The sequence below is a fragment of the Podarcis erhardii genome (genome assembly GCF_964252035.2).
Source record: "Podarcis erhardii genome assembly, chromosome: 11".
Lineage (NCBI taxonomy): Eukaryota > Metazoa > Chordata > Lepidosauria > Squamata > Lacertidae > Podarcis > Podarcis erhardii.
In genome coordinates, this window is record NC_138501.1 from 8,998,616 (window position 1) to 9,019,093 (window position 20,478).

A 20,478-nucleotide genomic window follows, 5' to 3' on the forward strand; every position below is an offset into this window, starting at 1 on the left:
AAATATCTCTCTCTCTCTCTCTCTCTCTATCTATCTATCTATCTATCTATCTATCATCTATCTACTATCTATCTATCTATCTATCTATCTATCTATCTATCATCTATCATCTATCTATCATCATTCATCTATCTATCTATCATCTATCTATCTATCTATCTATCTATCTATCTATCTATCTATCTATCTATCTATCTATCTATCTATCATCTATCTCTATCTATCTATCTATCTATCTATCTATCTATCTATCTATCTATCTATCATCTATCTCTCTCTCTCTCTCTCTCTCTCTCTCTCTCTGTCTCTCTCTCTCTCTCTATCTATCTATCTATCTCTGTCTATCTATCTATCTATCTATCTATCTATCTATCTATCATCTACAGTGGTGCCTCGCAAGACGAAATTAATCCGTTCTGCGAGTCTCTTCGTCTTGCGGTTTTTTCGTCTTGCGAAGCACGGCTATTAGCGGCTTAGCAGCTATTAACGGCTTAGCGGCTTAGCGGCTATTAACGGCTTAGCGGCTTTAAGAAAAAGGAAACAAACTTGCAAGAACTCGCAAGACATTTCGTCTTGCGAAGCAAGCCCATAGGGAAATTCGTCTTGCGAAGCACCTAAAAAAACGGAAAACTCTTTCGTCTAGCGAGTTTTTCATCTTGCGAGGCATTCGTCTTGCGGGGCACCTATCTATCTATCTATCTATCTATCTATCTATCTATCTATCTATCTATCTCTATCTATCTCTGTCTATCTATCTATCTATCATCTATCTATCTATCTATCTATCTATCTATCTATCTATCTATCATCTATCATCTATCTATCATCTTCCTTCCTTCCTTCCTTCCTTCCTTCCTTCCTTCCTCCCTCCCTCCCTCCCTCCCTCCCTCCCTTCCCTCTCTCTTCTTTCCTCTCCTCTCCTCTCCTCTCCTCTCCTCTCCTCTCCTCTCCTCTCAAGTTGTCATTTCCAAATCTCCCCATGCCTTCACGCTGCTTAACTTGAGAGTAGCTGAGTTTGTCAAACGTAGAATGACTCTTCTCATCAAGGCTTACCTGATGATAATGTCTGACAAAAAAAGCTTTCTGCTTCTATTGATCCTATTGACAAAGTGTCCCATTTAAAAAATGTTAGTGCATTAATGTCATCCATAACTATTAGTAAGGAGAATGCCCTGGGTTCTGAATTTAAAAAGAGGAAGAAGCAGCAAACCCGAATGTTGTTCATAATCTTTTACTTAAGCAGGAGACAGACACATGTAAGCATACATAAGTTCTTTATCATTATTATATTGAATATTTCAAAACGAGTTGCCCAGAAGAAGAAATCAAAACCATATCTTTCATCAAGAGGCTTGACTGCAAATAACATTCTGCATAGCTTTCTGTAAATGTGCCATGCTAAAATTTCCCTGCTCAATTACACAGGCATTCTTGGCGTTAATTTTAATCTGTTCCACACTATAGGCAAATGGCTTCCCCCTCGCCACCAGGGAAGAACGGGTGAGTGAAGATCTTCATCAGGAGCAAAGATGGAATAAAGATTTACATCAGGATCTGCTGCCCCTCATGGGTGGGCAAGCCCTGGTGGCTACAGGCATCACCATCATCATCATCATCATCATCATCATACCTTTATTGTCCATGTACAACTTGTGTACAATGAAATTAACCAAGCCTCCCTCCCCCCCCAAACACTCAATCTCTTTGCACTCTGTGTGCTTGTCACACAACACACCAACCCTGAAAGTCAGTTGCAGTATATTATTTTCCGTTCAGCAGCCTAACGGCCCACAGATAGAAACTGTTTTTTAGCCTGTTGGTACGGCTGATTATACTTCTATATCTCCTGCCCGAGGGTAGAAGATTAAAGAGGTGCTGGCCGGGGTGTGAATTGTCCCTGAGAATTTTTCTTGCTCTCCTAAGGCAATGATCCCTTGCAATCTAGCGGGCTCAGGCGACAGCTCATGATATCATGTGCTGTGTTCACCACCCTCTGTAAAGACTTTCTATCCATGGCAGTCAAGCCAACGTACCACACTGTGATACAATATGAGAGGACACTTTCTATTGTGGACTGGTAGAAGGAGGTAATCAATTGTTGTTTAACATTGTTCTTTTGCAAGATCCTGAGGAAATGGAGTCTCTGTTGGGCCTTCCTAACCACCTGAGTTATATTGTTTTTCCAAGTGAGGTCTTCACTAAGGTAAACTCCCAGGAATTTGAAGGAGGAGACTCTCTCCACACAACTCCCCTGATATACAACAGGGCTTTGCATTTGGTAAAGGTGTATCCTTACCCCACGGTTTTCTCTAACCATAGGTAAAAGGTAAAAGGAAAGGACCCCTGGGCAGTTAAGTCCAGCCAAAGGCGACTATGGGATTATGGCACTCATCTCTGCTTTCAGGCCGAGGGAGCTGCTGTTTGTCCACAGACAGCTTTTCCAGGTCATGTGGCCAGCATGACTAAACTGCTTCTGGTGCACAGAAGACCATCAGAGCACACAGAAACGCAGTTTACCTTCCTGCCACAACAGTACCTATTTATCTACTTGCACTGGCGTGCTCTCAAACTGCTATGTTGTCAGGAGCTGGGACAGAGCAACGGGAGCTCACCCTGTCGCAGGGATTCGAACTGCCAACCTTCCAATCAGCAAGCCCAAGAGGCTTAGCGGTTTAGACCACATCACCAATATGGTTCTATTGCTTATACCACTTAGAGTTTTTCATATTAAGCAATTTAAAAATGTTTTTAACTGAAATATCCCCCCCCCATTGCCACCTTTCCTCTCTCCACTCTGAGCAAGATTTCTGTAACAACCAAACATCTACTTTCTTTCTCTCTCTTCTTACTTCCTTTCCCAATTCTCCCAAGTTCCCATCTATGCCTTCCTTGAGCTTGCTCCAACATTCTGCGAATTTTGAACCTCTGCCTGTTTTCTGACACAACTCTTGCCTGTGCCTTGAGTTGCCATAATCTGGAAGTGCTTCACTGCCCATAAGGGCCCTGATGCTGCTCTTACATGTGCTTTGACCAGTCACCAGCAGTCACTCTGCCTCTTATCTTCCACAACTCCCAGACAAGCACCTCTCCTGCTTCCCTCACAGATTGACTACAACGGGGGAACCTGTGGCCTTCCAAATGTTGTTGAACTACAACTCTCACCAGCCCCAGCTAGCAAACCAATGGTAAAGGATGATGGGAGTTGAAGTCCAATAGCACATTCCCCACCCTTGCTGCTCAGTATTATTTCACTGGATTGTGAGCATCACTCTGGCATCAAGTAGAGCAGTAAGGGAAAGGGAAAGGGACCCCTGACCATTAGGTCCAGTCATAACCGACTCTGGGATTGTGGCACTCATCTCGCTTTACTGGCTGAGGGAGCCGGCGTCATGTGGCCAGCATGACTAAGACGCTTCTGGCGAACCAGAGCAGTGCACGGAAACACCGTTTACCTTCCCGCTGGAGCGGTACCTATTTATCTACTTGCACTTTGTGCTTTCGAACTGGTGGTGGGCAGGAGCAGGGACTGAGCAACAGGAGCTCACCCCGTCGTGGGGATTCAAACCGCTGACCTTCTGATCGGCAAGTCCTAGGCTCTGTGGTTTAACCCACAGCGCCACCCGCGTCCCTAGTAGAGCAGTACTATTGAGCTTTTTCAGTGGGAGGGGCAAAGTTGTTCAGCTTTTTTTTACTTTTGACCAAATCTGTTGTGCTGTTTTTTCAAAGAAGCAGCAGCAGCAGTTTTTGAGCTATTTTTAAGGGAAATTGCCAAAATCTACACTTCTGACATGGGTTACAATATGTCCAGATTTCCCCTGACATTTCAGTGATTTCCACCCAGACACTGTTTCCAATGGCCGAATCCTGGCTATGTCTGGGAGCTTGTAGCTACTTGATTCCACCCTATCCCTTTTGGCTTTGGCACTGTGCTAGGCTAAGTGAAGGCTTGGTTTTGCATGTAGTATGAACTGGAACTTGTTGTGAAGAGCAACCCTTGGCCATAGCTCATAGTTAGTGAGGAGGAGAGATCTATGGCACAAGTCTGGATTTGGATGACACAACGTGGCTCAGCTCAGTGCGGTGTAGCAGTAAAAAAGACAGGGGACTCAGCTATACAGCTGCAAATAAAATGTTTAAAATGTGTTGTAAAATGCAATATACAAATGTGACACTAGATGGCAACAATGAGCTATGCCAAATCAAATGCATTTTTCAAAACGTTTTTAAAAAGGCATTTTCACGGCGTTTTTAATATGCGTGTAGATTCCGCCAAGGGGAAGCAGCTGTGAGCTCTTTTCCAGCAGCCCACCACACATTCCTGTGGTCCCAGTAAGCCTTAATTTGGAAAACTGTGTTGTGTTAACCAGGCCATTGCGAGGAAACCGATCCACAACTCTTCTTCCCTTACTGTTTTTTTTTTAAAGAGCCCTTAAAATATATTTATGATGACTTCCTCATCTCCTTGAAGAAATTCAGTAAGCAGCAAAAGTAGTTATTTTTAAATATTAAAAAATATAATAAGTCCCCTGCTGTCCTGCTCCAGTAGTTAGCTCTGTTTACAAAGTGTTTTCATTGTATTTTCTCAGTCTCAAATGCTTTTTTAGTTTTAACGTTAGGGGGGGGCGCAAAACAGGTTTTGTGTGAATTCAGAGTAACAGCACAATCATAAACCTATTTACTCAAAAGTATGCCCCACTGTATTCAGCAAGGCTTACTCCCAGCCCCTACCACAGACAGCACAATCCTAACCATATTTACTCAGAAGCAAATCTGATTGAATCCAATAGGCCTTTATACTAGGTAAGTGAGGGCAGGATTGTAGCCTAAACTAGTTTTAAAGAGGGCTGTTTGTTGTGGCTGTGATACTATACCTCTAACCACCATCCTGTCAAGCTAAGAATACAAAAGCTTTCACGCTTCTAGATAACCAGCAGATAGCAGAATGCAAAATAAGAAACCTCTCAGAATTTTAAATTCTGATGGGGCAAATCAGGTTGCTTAATAATCTTTTCTCTCTCACCGTGATTCAGCTGGAGTCTGGGAATCCACCTTGAAAAAAATGCAATTCTGGGGGATATTTTATCATTTCCAATACAGACCTACAAGAAGATTGTTTATTTTCCCCAAAACTAAACTTGTTTCAACCTTAACAATTCCAAACATTTGAAAAAACGTCAAAGAACTATATTGTCTGCCACATTTACAGTGGAATTCTATACATGCCTACTTAGAAGTAAGCACCATTAACTTCCACAGGGCTTATTCCCGGGTAAATGGGGTTAGGATTTTAGGCTCAAGTGACACACTCATTGTCAACCTCACTATTTTGTACTAGATAAATAACAGCTTTCATTCCATATAGTGCTTGTCGCCTTATAAATGCAAGAAGCATTAATATAATTCTATACTCACTGACCTAATGATACAGTTGAAAATAGATCATAATGTTTTAACAGCTAATGTAAGTTATTTCGCTGTTATCTGGCCTCCACCAAATTGAATCAGATCTCTTTCTTAACAGCTCATTTATAGATGCAACTGGAGTTGCTGTTCAGATTTATCCAAGATCAAAATCAGGCTCAATCGGTGGGGCTAGCAAGATATACTCTCCTACGTTTCAGCAATAGTGTTAGGCTACTGTTTTATGAATCTGCTGAAAAGCTTCTATTGGCAATAGACTGCTCTGAAGTTTTGGCTTTTCGCTGGTCTTCTGAAGCATCTTTAAGCGACCTTCCAGTCTCTGGGTCCATTCACGTCGGAGCCTGGGGACAAGGAACAGACGCTCTCATCAGTGAAATCCCTCACCAGATTTTTCAGATGTCTAGCTCCTTTGCGTGATAGCAATGTTGTCCCTTTTCTTTCATCACCAATGCACTTGCCTTGTGTTAATTTAGCAAAGGTATCTCTCCAGCCTTCTGGCTGGAAACACAGAGAGAATACTAATGGCATAGCTCATCATCAGTGTGAAACCTGGTGACATTGCTAGATTCCAGAGGAGTCAAACAACTGGGAAAATGCTGTCATTAGATATATGCCACCTTCTCCCCAGGGTATTCCCTTGATGAAGCCTAACTGCTGCCTCATAGGAAAAAAATCATATAATGCATGCATTGGAAATGACATCAAGGAAATCTGTGAGCACAGACTGCTGTTTATGTTACTCCTGTCAAAACAAAACTCAATGAATTGTCTAAATAATATGCATGCCGTTTGAATCAACAATATGCAGTTTTAATGTTGCCTAGAAACTTTCCATATGCCTGATTGAACTTTTAATATAGACCCAGTTGACAGAAAATGTCCCAGTGAAAGATAAAGATTCCCACCCACTGCAGACATCTCTTAGGAAGGATATAGATTGTAGGGGAAGTGGCTGAGGCACAGAAACAAAATGTCAGTAAAGTCCAGTGCCTATGGTCAAGTTCTAGCCAGGACCCTTGAAAAGGATCGAGGTATTAAAATCTGGAGTAAAATCTAGTGTATTCACATCTGTTACAAAGGCTACATATATTGTGTTTTCTTGAAATGACCAGAGGCTGGATTTTGTTGGGCTCTGCATTCGATTGTGTGGACTGAGTCCTTGCAGTGGGGTGTGAGTGGAGATTGAGTCTGCAGATGAATGAGGAGCAGGAGAAGAAGTGCTCAGATGTGGGCGGAGTGTTTCAGCATAAGTCTTGGGAAATGCTTATGGGGAATAGAATTAGGGGTCCGCTATGATGGTAAGCATGGGCAGGGGGAGATATGGTAGGGGATCGAGCTGGCCAGGTAAAGAGAAGAGGGAACAGATGTTGGAGGCGATCCCCACTTCCAGTCCTTCCATCCATCCTTCCAGATCTAGGTTGGTCTGCCATTTTACTCTCTGGTTTGGTAGAGCAGTTATTTAATGCCAGATCTGCCCATAGTGAGATTTCTACCATTCACAGCTTGATCATGGATGATGGGGCTGGCAGATTTGTATTACTGAGACCTGGATATATGAGCTGGGTGGCGTTAATCTGACTCAGCTGTGTCCACCTGGGAACTTAGGAGCATCAAAACAGCCTGGACAGTTGAGGCAGTGAGTGAGGAGTCACTGTAGCAGTCAACAAGGATGATATCTCCCTCACAAGGAGACTCCCTTGCTCCCTTGAGGGCCTGCATCTGGTGTTGGACCACACATAGAAAAGGGCTGCTGCCCGTGATCCTCACTATCCAGTATTCTCCCTACCCAAGCTGGTGGAGCTAGTCTCAGCAGTGGTGTTGGAGAACTTTAGGGCCATTTTTCTGTGGGACTTCACTAGACTTCCTGTGGCTGTCTTAGATGGACCAGATTGAGACTTCACGGTTCCCATTACAACTGTGGAGATGTCTCAATATATTGCTGGCACAATGCACAGAGACAGATATATTGATTGTTCTTTGCATGGGGTGGGGTCTGGAGTGGGGAGAAAGTTGTAATGACCTCCTTGTCATAGTCAGACCATTTATTGTGGGGGCACTTTCCCCCGTAGGGATGGAGGACTTATTGAGATTGTTATGTACTTAAGTTCTCACCCTGGGCCAGCAGGGGGATACTGTAGATAGTTTTCACTCAGGTCCACATATGCAAATAAGGGATTGAAAGTGACGTTCAGTGATTGGATAGTTACAGAAAGTGGCTACTGTCGCATTGTAGTGGAGCTCTGTATAAGCAGGCTGGCTGAACCCTTCAGTTCAGTTCTGTTCTGGCCTGTGAATAAACAAGAGCTGTTTGAAGAATCGCTGTGTCATCTGATATGTTCACCCACAACTTAACAGAGATGGTCCACGCTTGGAGATCTTTTGAAGTCTGAAGCATTCCTGAATGCTTCTGGGGGATTTCCAGGTGACAGAGCAGGCAATCCTTTTGAGCCTCTAGTCTCACAATAAAAGGGTGAGATGAGAGGAGCTACTGACGCAACCAGTCACCAGTTCCTGCTCCAACACTGCAGAATTCGTGTGACTCTTTGGTGTTCTGGAAAACTACAGACAGTGAAATAGGTCAGATGACATCTGGGGTGGAAATGGTGTCATAAACTAATCATAAAGACGACTGAATGTGTTACAGGGCATTATTTGGCCAGTTACGGGGTTGTAAAGGTGATACATTGTTATCGGCTTTGGGCTTCTCGAGATTTCTTTTTGATTGTGCATCAATTATGATTTGTGTTCGTGGTGGTATAGGAGCGGTTATACATGAACCTCCAGATACGATGCCCCTCCAGAGAGCAATAATGTGGTAACGCTGCGGAATTATGTGTGGATGGTCCAGTATAAACATTATTATTGCATCAATGACATGTAACAGAAAGAAAACACCAGTCTGAGGAAGCCTTGTGCCCCACTCTAGGATTGTCCATGGGAATGAAGAGCAGGTAACAAATATTTAAAATAAATAATACAGAAATATCACATTGGCAGACGCTCCAAGTGTCCCTGTTTTCCAGGAATGTCCCTAATTTAGAGAAGCCATCCCAGTTTCTGATTTGATCCCAGAGTGTCCCACTTTTCCTTAGGATATCCCTGTTTTCATTGGAGAGTATGGAGTTATCTGACCCCCAATCTGTCTGGCGACAAACCTGCACAGGGAAGTGTTTTGTTTTTTTAAAAAAAATGTTTAATGTTTTATTATGTTTTTATATATGCTGGAAGCACATCAACCCAATAAGATGTGTAGGGTATAAATAGGAAAATTATTGTTATGGAATGGGACATCCCTATTTTCATTGGGGAAATGTTGGTCTCAGTTAGTTCTGAGGGTCAGTGTGGATGGGAGCCCTCCACACAATCGGAACAGCAGGGACCAGAACTTAGGAGCTGTGTCCATGGTGAAATTGTGCAGAAACTGCCACACCTATTATTGCAGAAAATTATGGAGTTTGGGCAAAATATGTCGTAACACTTTTAACAATGATCAACATACAATCTAAGTACTTTTAAAAATCACAAGTGTGAAAATGCAGTAAGCTGAAGCTCCTTTAGGGTATAGCGCCAAGAGTGGAACCAGTTGATAATATAACTGGAGGCCATTGATGACAGATTAACTTCTCAGCAATACTATGCACAGAAAACACCCAATATTCTAGGCCAAGAATGAAATGTCACTGCTCAATATACCACTGAGTATTGTTGCCTGCCTCCTTTAATGTCTCAATAAGCATTGCCTGGCCTTTTAAGGCTGTGGTCATTTTCATTTTCTTTCCAATTTAGATTGCAAATTACTGTTTAATATTTTTTTTCAGTTTGATCTGCCCTGTAGTCAAAGTGGCATTCTCAAGAGGGCATAGTCAAGATCTTAAAAATCAGTCTAATCAGCAGGGAATATCTTTATTCAAAGCACAGTCTCTCTTTGGCCATGTGCGACTTGCTAACTACAACAACCCAGGGAACATAAAGAGAATATTTGTCTTCACTTCAGGCTGCTGCTTGCTCATAATCATCAGCTGCCCTCGGGAGGGAGGTCAGTCTCTCTATCTAGCCTGTTGAATTAAATGAACATTGTTTGAATTATGATTTGTAAAAGTTACTTTGTGTGGAGCCTCTGTGCGTTATTTGGTTGTGGTGGAAATTTCTAATGAAGAGCTGGGGAAACTTTGGAGGAGACTAGAGCATTCCTTCCAATTCTTGGAGTCCTCTAATCTGCTAGCAAGGACAGCAGGCAAAGGACAAGGTGAGAGGCCCTTCGTCCACTGTAGCCATTAATATCTCCAACCGTAGTCACGGCCAGCAGGCCAGGGGAAAAGACTTGGTGGGTCAGATGAGATAGGGTGGTGGTTCACCATCTGGAAAAGCATTCCTGAGAGATGCCCATCCTGTCTCTTCTAGAAAACCTTCCATAAAAGGTATCTTCTTTCATTATTGAACTGCAGAGAGTTTGGTGCTCATTGGCACACTCTCAGAGCCTCTAGGTGTCCCTATTTTCCAGGAGCGTCCCTGACTTAGAGAAGCCACCCCAGTTTCTGATTTGATCCTGATTTGAATGTCCCACTTTTCTTTAGGATGTCTCGATTTTCATTGGAGAAATGTTGGAGGGCATGGTAAAAGTAAAGGTACCCCTGACCATTAGGTCCAGTTGCGGTGGACTCTGGGGTTGCAGTGCTCATCTAGCTTTACTGGGCGAGGGATCCGGCGTTCGTCCACAGACAGTTTCTGGGTCATGTGGCCAGCATGACTAAGCCGCTTCTGGTGAACCAGAGCACTGCATGGAAACGCCGTTTACCTGCACTTTTGATGTGATTTTGACCTGCTAGGTTGGCAGGAGCAGGGACCGAGCAACGGGAGCTCACCCCGTCACGGGGATTTGAACCACTGACCTTTTGATCGGCAAGCCCTAGGCTCAGTGGTTTAGACCACAGCGCCACCTTTGTCTGGAGGGCATGGTAGGATGTCTCTATTTTCATCAGAGAAATATTGGAGGGCGTGGAGTTATCCACCCCCTGAGCCATCTGAAAACAATCCTGTATAGGGAATTTTTTTTAAATGTTTAATGTTTTATAATGGGTTTTTTATATATGTTGGAAGCTGCCCAGAGTGGCTGTGGCAACCCAGTAAGATGTGTGGGGTATAAATAGAAAAATTATTGTTATGGAATGGGACATCCCTATTTTCATCAGAGAAATGCTGGAGGGTATGTACTCTAAGAGGCAAAACTATTGGAGATGCCCATTTTAGAGGACACCCTCCAGCCTTTTGCTTGGCAGCTTCCATGCAAGTAAGAGAAAACCACTCACTTATTCAAAGCACTTCTGGTTAACTGGAAGTCTTCAACTTCTTTTTGCTTGGCCTGTGTTTCTTCAATGATTTCTTCCCAAAAGTTCTTCAAGCCACGGGCATCGTGGACTGCCACGCCGCGGCGTCTGGAGCCAATATGTTGATTCATTTTTCTGAAAAGCAAAGATATGAAGACCTTCTCAGTGGTAATTTAGGGAATAATACATGCGCTAAGCAAATGGTGAACTGTCCCCCCCACCTTTCTCTCTCCATTAGAATTTTCACATACCCCTGTGAAAATGTTTCCATTCCCCTGCCAATTGGCAGACATTCTGCATGTACTAAGTACATTTAGTCTTCATTAGGAAGTTTTATGGGGGTCAAGCTTTTTTGTACTTCTGCAAAGCTTTGAATTCCCTTGTGTATGCTAAGACATGCTCTTGTTTCTCAGAGTCCCTGTTTTGGCTACAATGCTGTCAGCACTCAGCACCTGACTTTGCTATTAGAGGGAGTCGTATAACTTGATATGCAATATAGAGTGCCATTTTTCACCTTGCATGTCCTCCTTTCCGGACCTTCAGTGAACATGCTTCTTTCCACAAATTTATTGATAGCTTGTTGTTGTTGTCTTAAGGGACATGTCTTCGGAATCCTACACTGACCTACAGTGGTTAAAGATTGTTCCATATTTTAAGAAGCATCTTCATAAATGCACATGACACCAATCATGCGGCCCTATCTGCCAACAGAGATTAGATTTCATAGCAGGGGTGGAGAAACTTTTGCCAGCTTCGTTCCAGGATGGCGGTCTATGTGCCAGTGGAGGGTGGCGCAAGAGGCAAAAATGAATCAATGGATATGATTATTACCTCTGATGGTGACCTGGAAACTACAACTAACCCAGAATGCGACTGGTGACTGGGAGTGGCCGCCAAGACCATGTAACACTGGTCCTGGAAGACCTACATTGGCTCCCAGTACGTTTCCGAGCATATTTCAATGTGTTGGTGCTGACCTTTAAAGCCTCGGGCCCAGTAGACCTGAAGGAGCGTCTCCACCCCCACCATTCAGCCCAGACACTGAGGTCCAGCACCGAGGGCCTTCTGGCAGTTCCCTCTCTGTGAGAAGTGAGGGAAGTGAGTTACAGGGAACCAGGCAGGGGGCCTTCTCGGTGGTGGCGTCCGCCCTGTGGAACGCCCTCCCATCAGATGTCAAGGAAATAAACAACTATCAGACTTTTAGAAGACATCTGAACGTAGCCCTGTTTAGGGAAGTTTTTAATGTTTGATGTTTTATCATGTTTTTAATATTCTGTTGGGAGCCCCCCAGAGTACCTGGGGAAACCCAGCCAGACGGGTGGGGTATTATTATTATTATTATTATTATTTCCTTCATATAATAGCAGGGGTTGGCCAACGTTTTCGCCAGTGGGCTGGATTGCCTGTGCGCAAGAGCGGGCGCATCCATGTGCATGCGCACACACCACTCTTTCCCCGCTGGCTTTCAGAGCCATGGTGGGGGAGGAGCCAGCATCTGCGGCTTCCTATTGGCTGCAGGAGCTTCCTGCAGCCAATAGGAAGTCGTGGCAGCGTCCCAGAAGTCAGTCCCCACACGGCGACTGACCGAGCAGGTGGCAAGGGCCGGGGGGGTGTGGTTTGACGACCCCCTCAGGCCATATCCGGGCTGTGGGCCGTAGTTTGCCTACCCTTGCCTACCCCAGCTGTGCAAAAGTCAGAGGGCTCTACACCCACATCTCTCCACAAGCAAGAGATATTATCACCATTCAGGGATACATTGCAGCCAGGCAAATGCACTCCAGGCTGCTGCAAAGCAAGACCACCGAGGGTGTGTGACCTGTTGGCATGCAGAGGGTCGAAAGGCCAGCTGGCTAGCCCCCAGCTGAACCGTCTCCTTCCAGCCGTCCCGCTGCGAAGACACATCGGCCTCTGCTCCTACGTAAATCAGCGACCCAGGCTTCAAAGCCAGGGTACACTATGTCAGCAGAGTCAACTGTGCACACAGAATAGGCCTGAGGCTTATGGAAGCATACTACAACTACGGATTTATCAATCATAAATTAGGACAAAGAAACATGCTGTCTCTCTCTTTCTCTTCTCAGAGAACAGGGAAAAGCAAAAGCTATACACACAATGGAAGTTCCCAGCAAGCTGTGCTGGTATGTAAACAGACATGTGACATGCAACAGTTCCATGTATGCAACTAAAGGTGGAATAGAATTTTCCAACATGACCTACAGAGGGATGCGCGGCCTGGACAGGGATGTGTGGCCTAGTGACTGTCCCAAGAGTTGGATAGAAAGGCCTGAAGAGCTGCATTTGACCCTCAGGAGGGAGGTTCGCTACTGTATTATAGTGAAATAGAACCTCCACATACAGAGGCAGTTTGCCTCTAAAAATCATTATCTGTTGCATTTGCGTCTTGCATAGGAGCTTCCCAAAAGTATATCACTGGTTGTTGTTGAAAACACGATGCTGGACTAGGGCTGGCCCAGCCATTAAGGTGAGACAGGCAGCCACTTCAGGTTGTATATACTGGAACATGGAGTTGCAGGTTACAGCAATGCCATGATGTGGCCTACTCTACACCTTTCCTACACCTGTTGCCCTCAGGTTCATCGGAAATTGCTTTCTCATCATCATTGCTGAACTTCCTCTGCGTACATGCTGTACATTTAAAGAACATGACTTCCTCCAAAGAATTCTGGGAGCTGTAATTTGTTAAGGGCTGGGGGTTGTAACATTGTGAGGGGATGGACTACATTTCCCAGGATTCCTTAGGGGAAGCTAGGTGCTTTAAATTTATGGCGTGTTAGGGAAATAAGATTCAACAGCCAACTAAGTTGACTGTTGTACATGTACATGAAATGGAGTATGCAGGCAAAATCTTGTGCCTCACCCCAGGCAATACTTTGGGTTCAATGAACATTTGGGAGGATCCAACATTTTATGTTCCTAGGGTTGCTATTTTGAGATATTTTCCAAGCTCTCCCAGCCTGGTTTCCTGGGTTGTTTCATGGGAGAAACAGCACCAAGCCCAAAACTGGAACCCACATTTGATAAATAGCCCCAACTGCATTCTCTCATGCAGCCACCAAGTCTCCACCAAACATGAAATCTATCGGTGTAACAGGAGGAAATGAGACGGGGTGAGGGAGACTTCCTTTTTTACATTCACTTCTCTCTATAGCAAGCGCTCAGCATCACCCTTTGACAGGCAAGCTTGTAAAATAGGAAACACACAGACAACGTTAGGAAAATGCAGAGACAAGTTCAGTTTTGCATTTGTCTAATGCTGTGCTGAAAAATATAACTCTGTTCCTTTCCTCCTTTGAAAATGAGGGGTGCCTTAGAGCCATCGGTTGAAGGCAATGATGAAACTATTGAATGTAGTGATGTTTGAACGCCTCTGAAACTCAGTACTGTCAAGCTGAGTTCAGTGTGAGACAAGTTATGCTTCATGCTGAATTCTAGAATTTAACAGTTGTTTTGCTTAGAGGTACTCTGCAAAGGTCTGGCTTCGCCTTCCTAGTCTTATGGGATAAATCAGTGAAATAATGTCATTGCTTTAGTGAAAAATGAAAATGGCCATGTTGGGGGCAAACTCTAACGCTGCCATTCTGCTTTTGATCCAGCAGAGGATTCCGGTAATTCAAGAGATGAGAATGTGATTTCACCAGTTCCCCCCTCCCACTGTAGTTTCCCCCTTTGCCCTCTGCAAATCTCTTTCAGGGGGCTGGTGACCCCGCAGAACATTGTGAAAGGTGCCTGCAGATGAAAAGGGGGGAGTGGACAAAAATCGCATCTCTTCTTACATTAGTGGACATCTCCATGGGATCAAAAGCTTTTATACAAGCAGAATAACAGCACTGGACTTCACACTTCATGTTTAGATGAGGTATTTTAAGTGTGAATTCATGACAGTCAAGACTAGTCTCTATATACTTTAAATGCTTTTTTATTTTTAAAAGATATCTAGTGGGAATTCAAATTAACTTAACTTTGGTAAGTGATCTCTCCTCCCCTCCTTTCTGTGACTTAAAACTGGAGAGCAAAGTTATTTGATTTCAAGGAACTTATGAGTTAATACTTCAGAAACTATTTATTTAAATATACCTTAAAATATACCTTTATTCTTTAACATTTTAAAGCCCCTCACTAGAGTCTTATGAACAAATGACACCTCAGGTGAGATGAGTGCTACAGCTCTTCCAGTTTACCCTCAGTAGTAATATTTACTACTACAATGAGACTTCTAATGGATAAGGTGTGCACAGGATTGCAGCCTTTAAATGAAAACACTGTACATAGAATTATGACTAAAGCATGCTTTAAATCAAAAACTAAAACAAACAGCTTCCATATTGCTATTAGTACAAGGATATGAGGTGGAATGGTAATCTTATTAAACATGGCTTTTGAGGGGCATCTTCTCTGAGTGTTTTGATACCCTTTGACATTTTACCTTAACACAGCGATTTAAATACTAATGTAAAATACAAACATAAAAGACTGTAGAGATCAGATAACTTGGGGGGGGGGGGAATCTAAGACCACATTAAAAATCTGGTAACATTATTAGCTGCATAAAAAGATCAGAGAAAAACTGATTACTGTGTCACACCCTGCAAGATAATATAATAATAATCTGTCAAATAATTAAAGGCTTACTTTAATAATAGAGAAGCTGCTTCTTTCACCAGGCTTTTCTGGAGATAGCTGTGAGATGTATTACATTTACCTTTGGGTCCCTCTCTTTCACACAGGCTCACACAGCGGACTGTGTAAACCTCAAATATCTTTTCTTCTGTCACTCATTTTTATTTGGGTTTGGTGACATGAGCTATTTTTGAACCATTTCAACAGGAGGCGAAGAAACTAATCTCCGTCTCTAGAAGTCTACAACACATGAAGTGGAATGGCCAGACAGCTACAAGGCATCAGCTTTGAATGCCGCATTTGATCTCTGCTATAACTTTCAGGCAAGTGTCACTGATGTCATAACTTGGCTCAAGGGAAACAGTTATTCTTTGACAAGTGCACCTCTTAGGAACATGATGCCATGTGACTCGCAGGAACACAGCCCCGTCTCCTCCAAGACAACAGAGAGATCTGAGCAGCGTACATTGTATAACATGTCTTGTTTCAGGACTGCGTTACTCAAGCGAGTGACAGAGGAGTCAGCTGGGGGGGGGGGGGAATCTTCTTTGAACTGCTGGTTGGTAAGAACACCTGGCTGGGTGCATGGCAGGAACTCTGGCTTAGCTGTTAATGCTGAGCATAGCAAAGGGATCTGAACTCATCTCAAAGGCAGCCCCAAAGCTTTTAAGAATGTGTGGCAAACATAGCACACCTACCGTGATGAATGAATAAGCAGAGGCTTTTCTCTGCCTCTGTGCTAGAGGCCAGGATTTATGCCCTATTCTTCATGAGTTTTTCTTCAATTACAGTCATACCTTGGAAGTTGAACAGAATCAGTTCCGGAAGTCCGTTTGACTTCCAAAACATCCGGAAACCAAAGCGCGGCTTCTGATTGGCTGCAGGAAGCTCCTGCAGCCAATTGGAAGCCACTTCCGAAAATCGTTTGAAAACCAGAACACTCACTTCTGGGTTTCAATCATTTGGGAGCCAATTTGTTCAGGAGCCAAGGCATTTGAGATCCAAGGTACGACTGTATAAGATGCTACCTGTCATGATCTAGAAACATAGGTAAAGGTAAAGGGACCCCTGACCATTAGGTCCAGTAGTGGCTGACTCTGGGGTTGCGGCACTCATCTCGCTTTATTGGCCGAGGGAGCCGTCGTACAGCTTCCGGGTCATGTGGTCAGCATGACTAAGCCACTTCTGGTGAACCAGAGCAGCGCATAGAAACACTGTTTACCTTCCCAACGGAGTGTTACCTATTTATCTACTTGCACTTTGACATGCTTTTGAACTGCTAGGTTGGCAGGAGCAGGGACCGAGCAACGGGAGCTCACCCTGTCATGGGGATTTGAACCGCCAACCTTCTGATTGGCAAGTCCTAGGCTCTGTGGTTTAACCCACTATTTGTTCCATCGTATTTCTATTTTAATTAGAGTTGAAGCCTAGCCTTGTCATGGGCAAAGCTAAATAACAGAGGTGGTATTATATTTCATTTATTTATTGCTGTTATTATTAGGAAATTGCATTGTACTGAGTCAGACCGTTGATCCACCTAGCTCAGTACGGTCTACCCTGACTAGCAGGATACTGTATTTAGGATATCAGACAGAGGCCTCTCCCAGTCCCACGTGGAGATGTTAGGGATTGAACCTTGCATGCAAGCAGAGGTTGGGACCCTTATAAAATGTACTGAGAGCTGTGCACATATTAAAAACATGGCAAGTTCTGCCTACAATTGAAAAGAAAATACACGAAAGGAAAACCGGATGGGGAGGGAAGAGGAAAACACACAGACTCTGCCACCATTTCCTAAAGTTACATAGACTGCAATCCTATACACATTTATCTGGAAATAAGTCCATTGAACTCAATAGGATCTCCTTCTGAAGAGATACGCATAGGCCTACGTTCATAGTGGATCTTATAATGACTAGGTTACATGGAGACAGTTCAGGAACAAAGACTTGGATTTTGGTTTGTGAACAAGAAGAGCTCCATTACAGTCTGTTTTGCCTCTTGCACATGTTTCTTATTGATGGAATTTCTCCATTAGTGAGCAGTAACTTTTAAATGTCTTCTTTTGAACAGCAGCCCATTCTATTCTTGAACCTACCACTTATTTTGCTTGGGACTTGTATGATTATGTAACTGGGTATGAAAATGTGGGCTCATACATGACAAAATATCATTGGTGGGAAGAGAATGGCTCTATAAACACACCCAGTGTAGTTATTTTCTGCCCTCGCTGGAGGCAGTACAAGAATGATAATCCCTTCTGTGGTCGTGCTTATTTTATGCCAGGGTGGGAACAAATTCATAGTGTTCCAGTGGCATGATTAGAGGAACGGGCTGAAGCTTAGGGGTAGAGTGCATATTTTGCATGCAAAGTCTTGGATTCAGTCACTGGAAGCTGTATTCAGGAAGCCAGGATGGAAAATAGATCTGCATCAGATAATGGAGATTTGTTGCCAGGCAGGTCAAGCCATAGTATTTTTATTTATATTTTACATGCTCATCCACAAAAAGAGCTGTGTGACGGATGGGATGTGTTTGCAAATACTGTATTTTTCACTCCATCGGGCGCACCGGACCATAGGGCGCACCTAGTTTTTATTTTATTTTTGAAAATAATATTTATTAAAGTTTTAAAGGTTACAAAAAGAAAAAAGTTAGGCAAAAGCTAGATAACACATCACAATAAGAAAGAAAGAAAGAAAGAAAGAAAGAAAGAAAGAAAGAAAGAAAGAGATTATAAAAAACAGAAAACAGAGAAATAGGAACAATTAAAAAAAACCCACAACAAACCTTCCCATAACTTATCTTTCATTTGCTTGTTTCCTTGACCTCCTCACACTTCCCTTTTTTGTATTCTAGTTCGGTTAGCTATTTCAGCAAATCCTTTCCATCTTTCCCAGTTTTTATTATAATTTATCTTAATAAAGTGTAACTTTACCTTCCCTTCTTTCATCCATTAACAGTCTATTTTTACTTAGTCCTTTATAACATTTCTGCTAAAGCCACATAACTTCATTCCAGCCTCCTTCTAACATTCCTTAATTTTACAATGTTTCTGTAAATAAACTTTAAATTTCTTCCAATCTTCTTCCACCGACTCTTCTCCCTGGTCTCGGATTCTGCCAGTCATTTCCGCCAGTTCCATGTAGTCCATCACCTTCAGGGCGCACCTAGTTTTTAGAGGGGGAAATCAAGAAAAAAAATCTCCCCCCCAGCCCCAAAGAGCAGCGTACAGGCTACGCACAACCTCTCCCTGCCAGAGGCGTTGTGCGCGGCTATGGCACATGCCAAGGCAGCGAGCGGGATGGATCCTACTCGCTGTTTTGGCTTCCTCTTTAGCCCCGTGCAGCCCCTCCCTGCCAGAGGGGTTGCACATGGCTATCCCTGAAGCCTTCCGAGCGCAGCGCAAGTTCCCGCTGCGTTCCTCAGGCTTTGGGTTCCTTTTGCTTTCAGCGAAAGGAACCTGAAGCCTCCAGAACGCAGCGGGGACTTGCGCTGCTCTCCAAAGGCCTTCAGGCGGCTATCCCTGATGCCTGGAGAGCGAGAGGGGTCGGTGCGCACTGATGCCTCTCACTCTCCAGGCTTCAGCAAAAGCAACGCGAAGCCTCCGGAGCGCGGAGGGAGCGCTCCCTCTGCGCTTCGGAGGCTTAGCGTTGCTATCGCCGAAGCCAAGGAGCCTGCATTTGCTCCATAGGACGCACACACATTTCCCCTCAATTTTTGGAGGGGGAAAAGTGTGTCCTATAGAGCGAAAAATATGGTAGTGGGAAAATGCACACTGTTGGAATGTTGTGGTTCATTATTTAGCTGCTGAATTTCAGCAACCTCTGGCAAACGGCTGTCAGAAAAGAAGCTTGGAAAAAACAGAATTTTAACTTTCAGGATATTACTTGCATGATATGCTTTGATTAGTCATACTGTGTACGCCCAACACCCTTCTGTTATATATTTTCCGAGGTGAAGGAAAACACAATGAAGCCCCCACAGCCCTCCACCATCTTGACAACGAATGGCAAACCTGTTGACCTGCAGACGTAGCTGGACTAAAGCGCCCATCATCCCCAACCAATGGCCATGATGGGTGGAACTATCTGGAAGTCATAGTCTTTCATGTGGGAGGTCTTCTGCAAAAGAATGGCTCATTAGCAGAATATCTACCGTAATTTTTGCACCATAACATTCACAATTTCGAAAACTTAACCGGCGGAAAAAGATTTTTTTGAAAAAATCCCTAATCACAATTTCAGCAAAAATCAGACGTTTTCCAATTCATTCAAAAATGGTGCCACACGGTTGCAAATGCTCCCCTGAAAGGTTTGGTGGTCGAAAGAGAAGGCTTTCTATCACAGGACAATAAGTCTGCCTTCGAAAACTTAACCGGCGGAAAAAGATTTTTTTGAAAAAATCCCTAAGGTCCAGAGTCAAAATTTCAGCAAAAATCTGACTTTTGTCAAAACACTCCAAAATGGTGCCAAATGGTTGAAAATGCTCCCCTGAAAGGTTTGGCGGTCAAAACAAGGCTTTTTATCACAGGACAAGAAATCTGCCTTCGAAAACGTAACAGGCGGAAAAAGTTTTTTTTGAAAAAATCCCTAAGCCTCAGGGTCACAATTTCAGCAAAAATCAGACGTTTTCCAATTCATTCAAAAATGGTGCCACACGGTTGCAAATGCACCTCTGAAACGTGTGGCGGTCGAAACAGAAGGCTTTTTATCACAGAACAAGGAATCTGCCCTCGAAAACTTAACCGGCGGAAAAAGATTTTTTTGAAAAAATCCCTAAGGTCCAGAGTCAAAATTTCAGCAAAAATCTGACTTTTGTCAAAACACTCCAAAATGGTGCCAAATGGTTGCAAATGCTCCCCTGAAAGGTTTGGCGGTCGAAACAGAAGGCTTTTTATCACTGGACAAGAAATCTGCCCTCAAAAACTTAACAGGCGGAAAAAGATTTTTTTGAAAAAATCCCTCAGCCCCGAGGTCACAATTTCAGCAAAAATCAGACGTTTTCCAATTCATTCAAAAATGGTGCCAAATGGTTGCAAATACTCCCCTGAAAGGTTTGGTGGTCGAAAGAGAAGGCTTTCTATCACAGGACA

General features: G+C 43.6%; 1 protein-coding gene across 2 annotated transcripts; it reads right to left on the reverse strand.

Moving 5' to 3' along the window:
- Window positions 1-1,217: 1,217 nt before the first annotated feature.
- On the reverse strand, window positions 1,218-15,652 carry LOC309352539 (protein FAM240B-like). Of its 2 annotated transcripts, XM_081881113.1 has the most exons (4): window positions 15,396-15,652; window positions 11,260-11,369; window positions 10,728-10,880; window positions 1,218-5,762 (listed from the first exon to the last, which is right to left on the reverse strand). In XM_081881113.1, the coding sequence occupies exons 3-4, from the start codon at window positions 10,874-10,876 to the stop codon at window positions 5,630-5,632; spliced, it is 282 nt and encodes a 93-aa protein (XP_081737239.1). In that variant the 5' UTR covers window positions 10,877-10,880; window positions 11,260-11,369; window positions 15,396-15,652; the 3' UTR covers window positions 1,218-5,629. The 2 variants fall into 2 exon arrangements, with proteins under 2 accessions (XP_081737239.1, XP_081737238.1); XM_081881112.1 differs by lacking the exons at window positions 11,260-11,369; window positions 15,396-15,652 and adding an exon at window positions 10,967-11,078.
- Window positions 15,653-20,478: the final 4,826 nt, after the last annotated feature.

What these genes read in the sequence shown, in the direction of transcription:
- LOC309352539 (XM_081881112.1), bottom strand. Translation starts at nt 11,058, where the DNA reads ATGTACTTAGTACATGCAGAATGTCTGCCAATTGGCAGGGGAATGGAA. An exon ending in ATTCTAATGGAGAGAGAAAG is followed by an intron (nt 10,881 to 10,966) that starts GTGGGGGGGACA and finishes TTTGCTTTTCAG; the next exon opens with AAAAATGAATCAACATATTG. An exon ending in ACCAGAAGTGCTTTGAATAA is followed by an intron (nt 5,763 to 10,727) that starts GTGAGTGGTTTT and finishes CCTTGTCCCCAG; the next exon opens with GCTCCGACGTGAATGGACCC.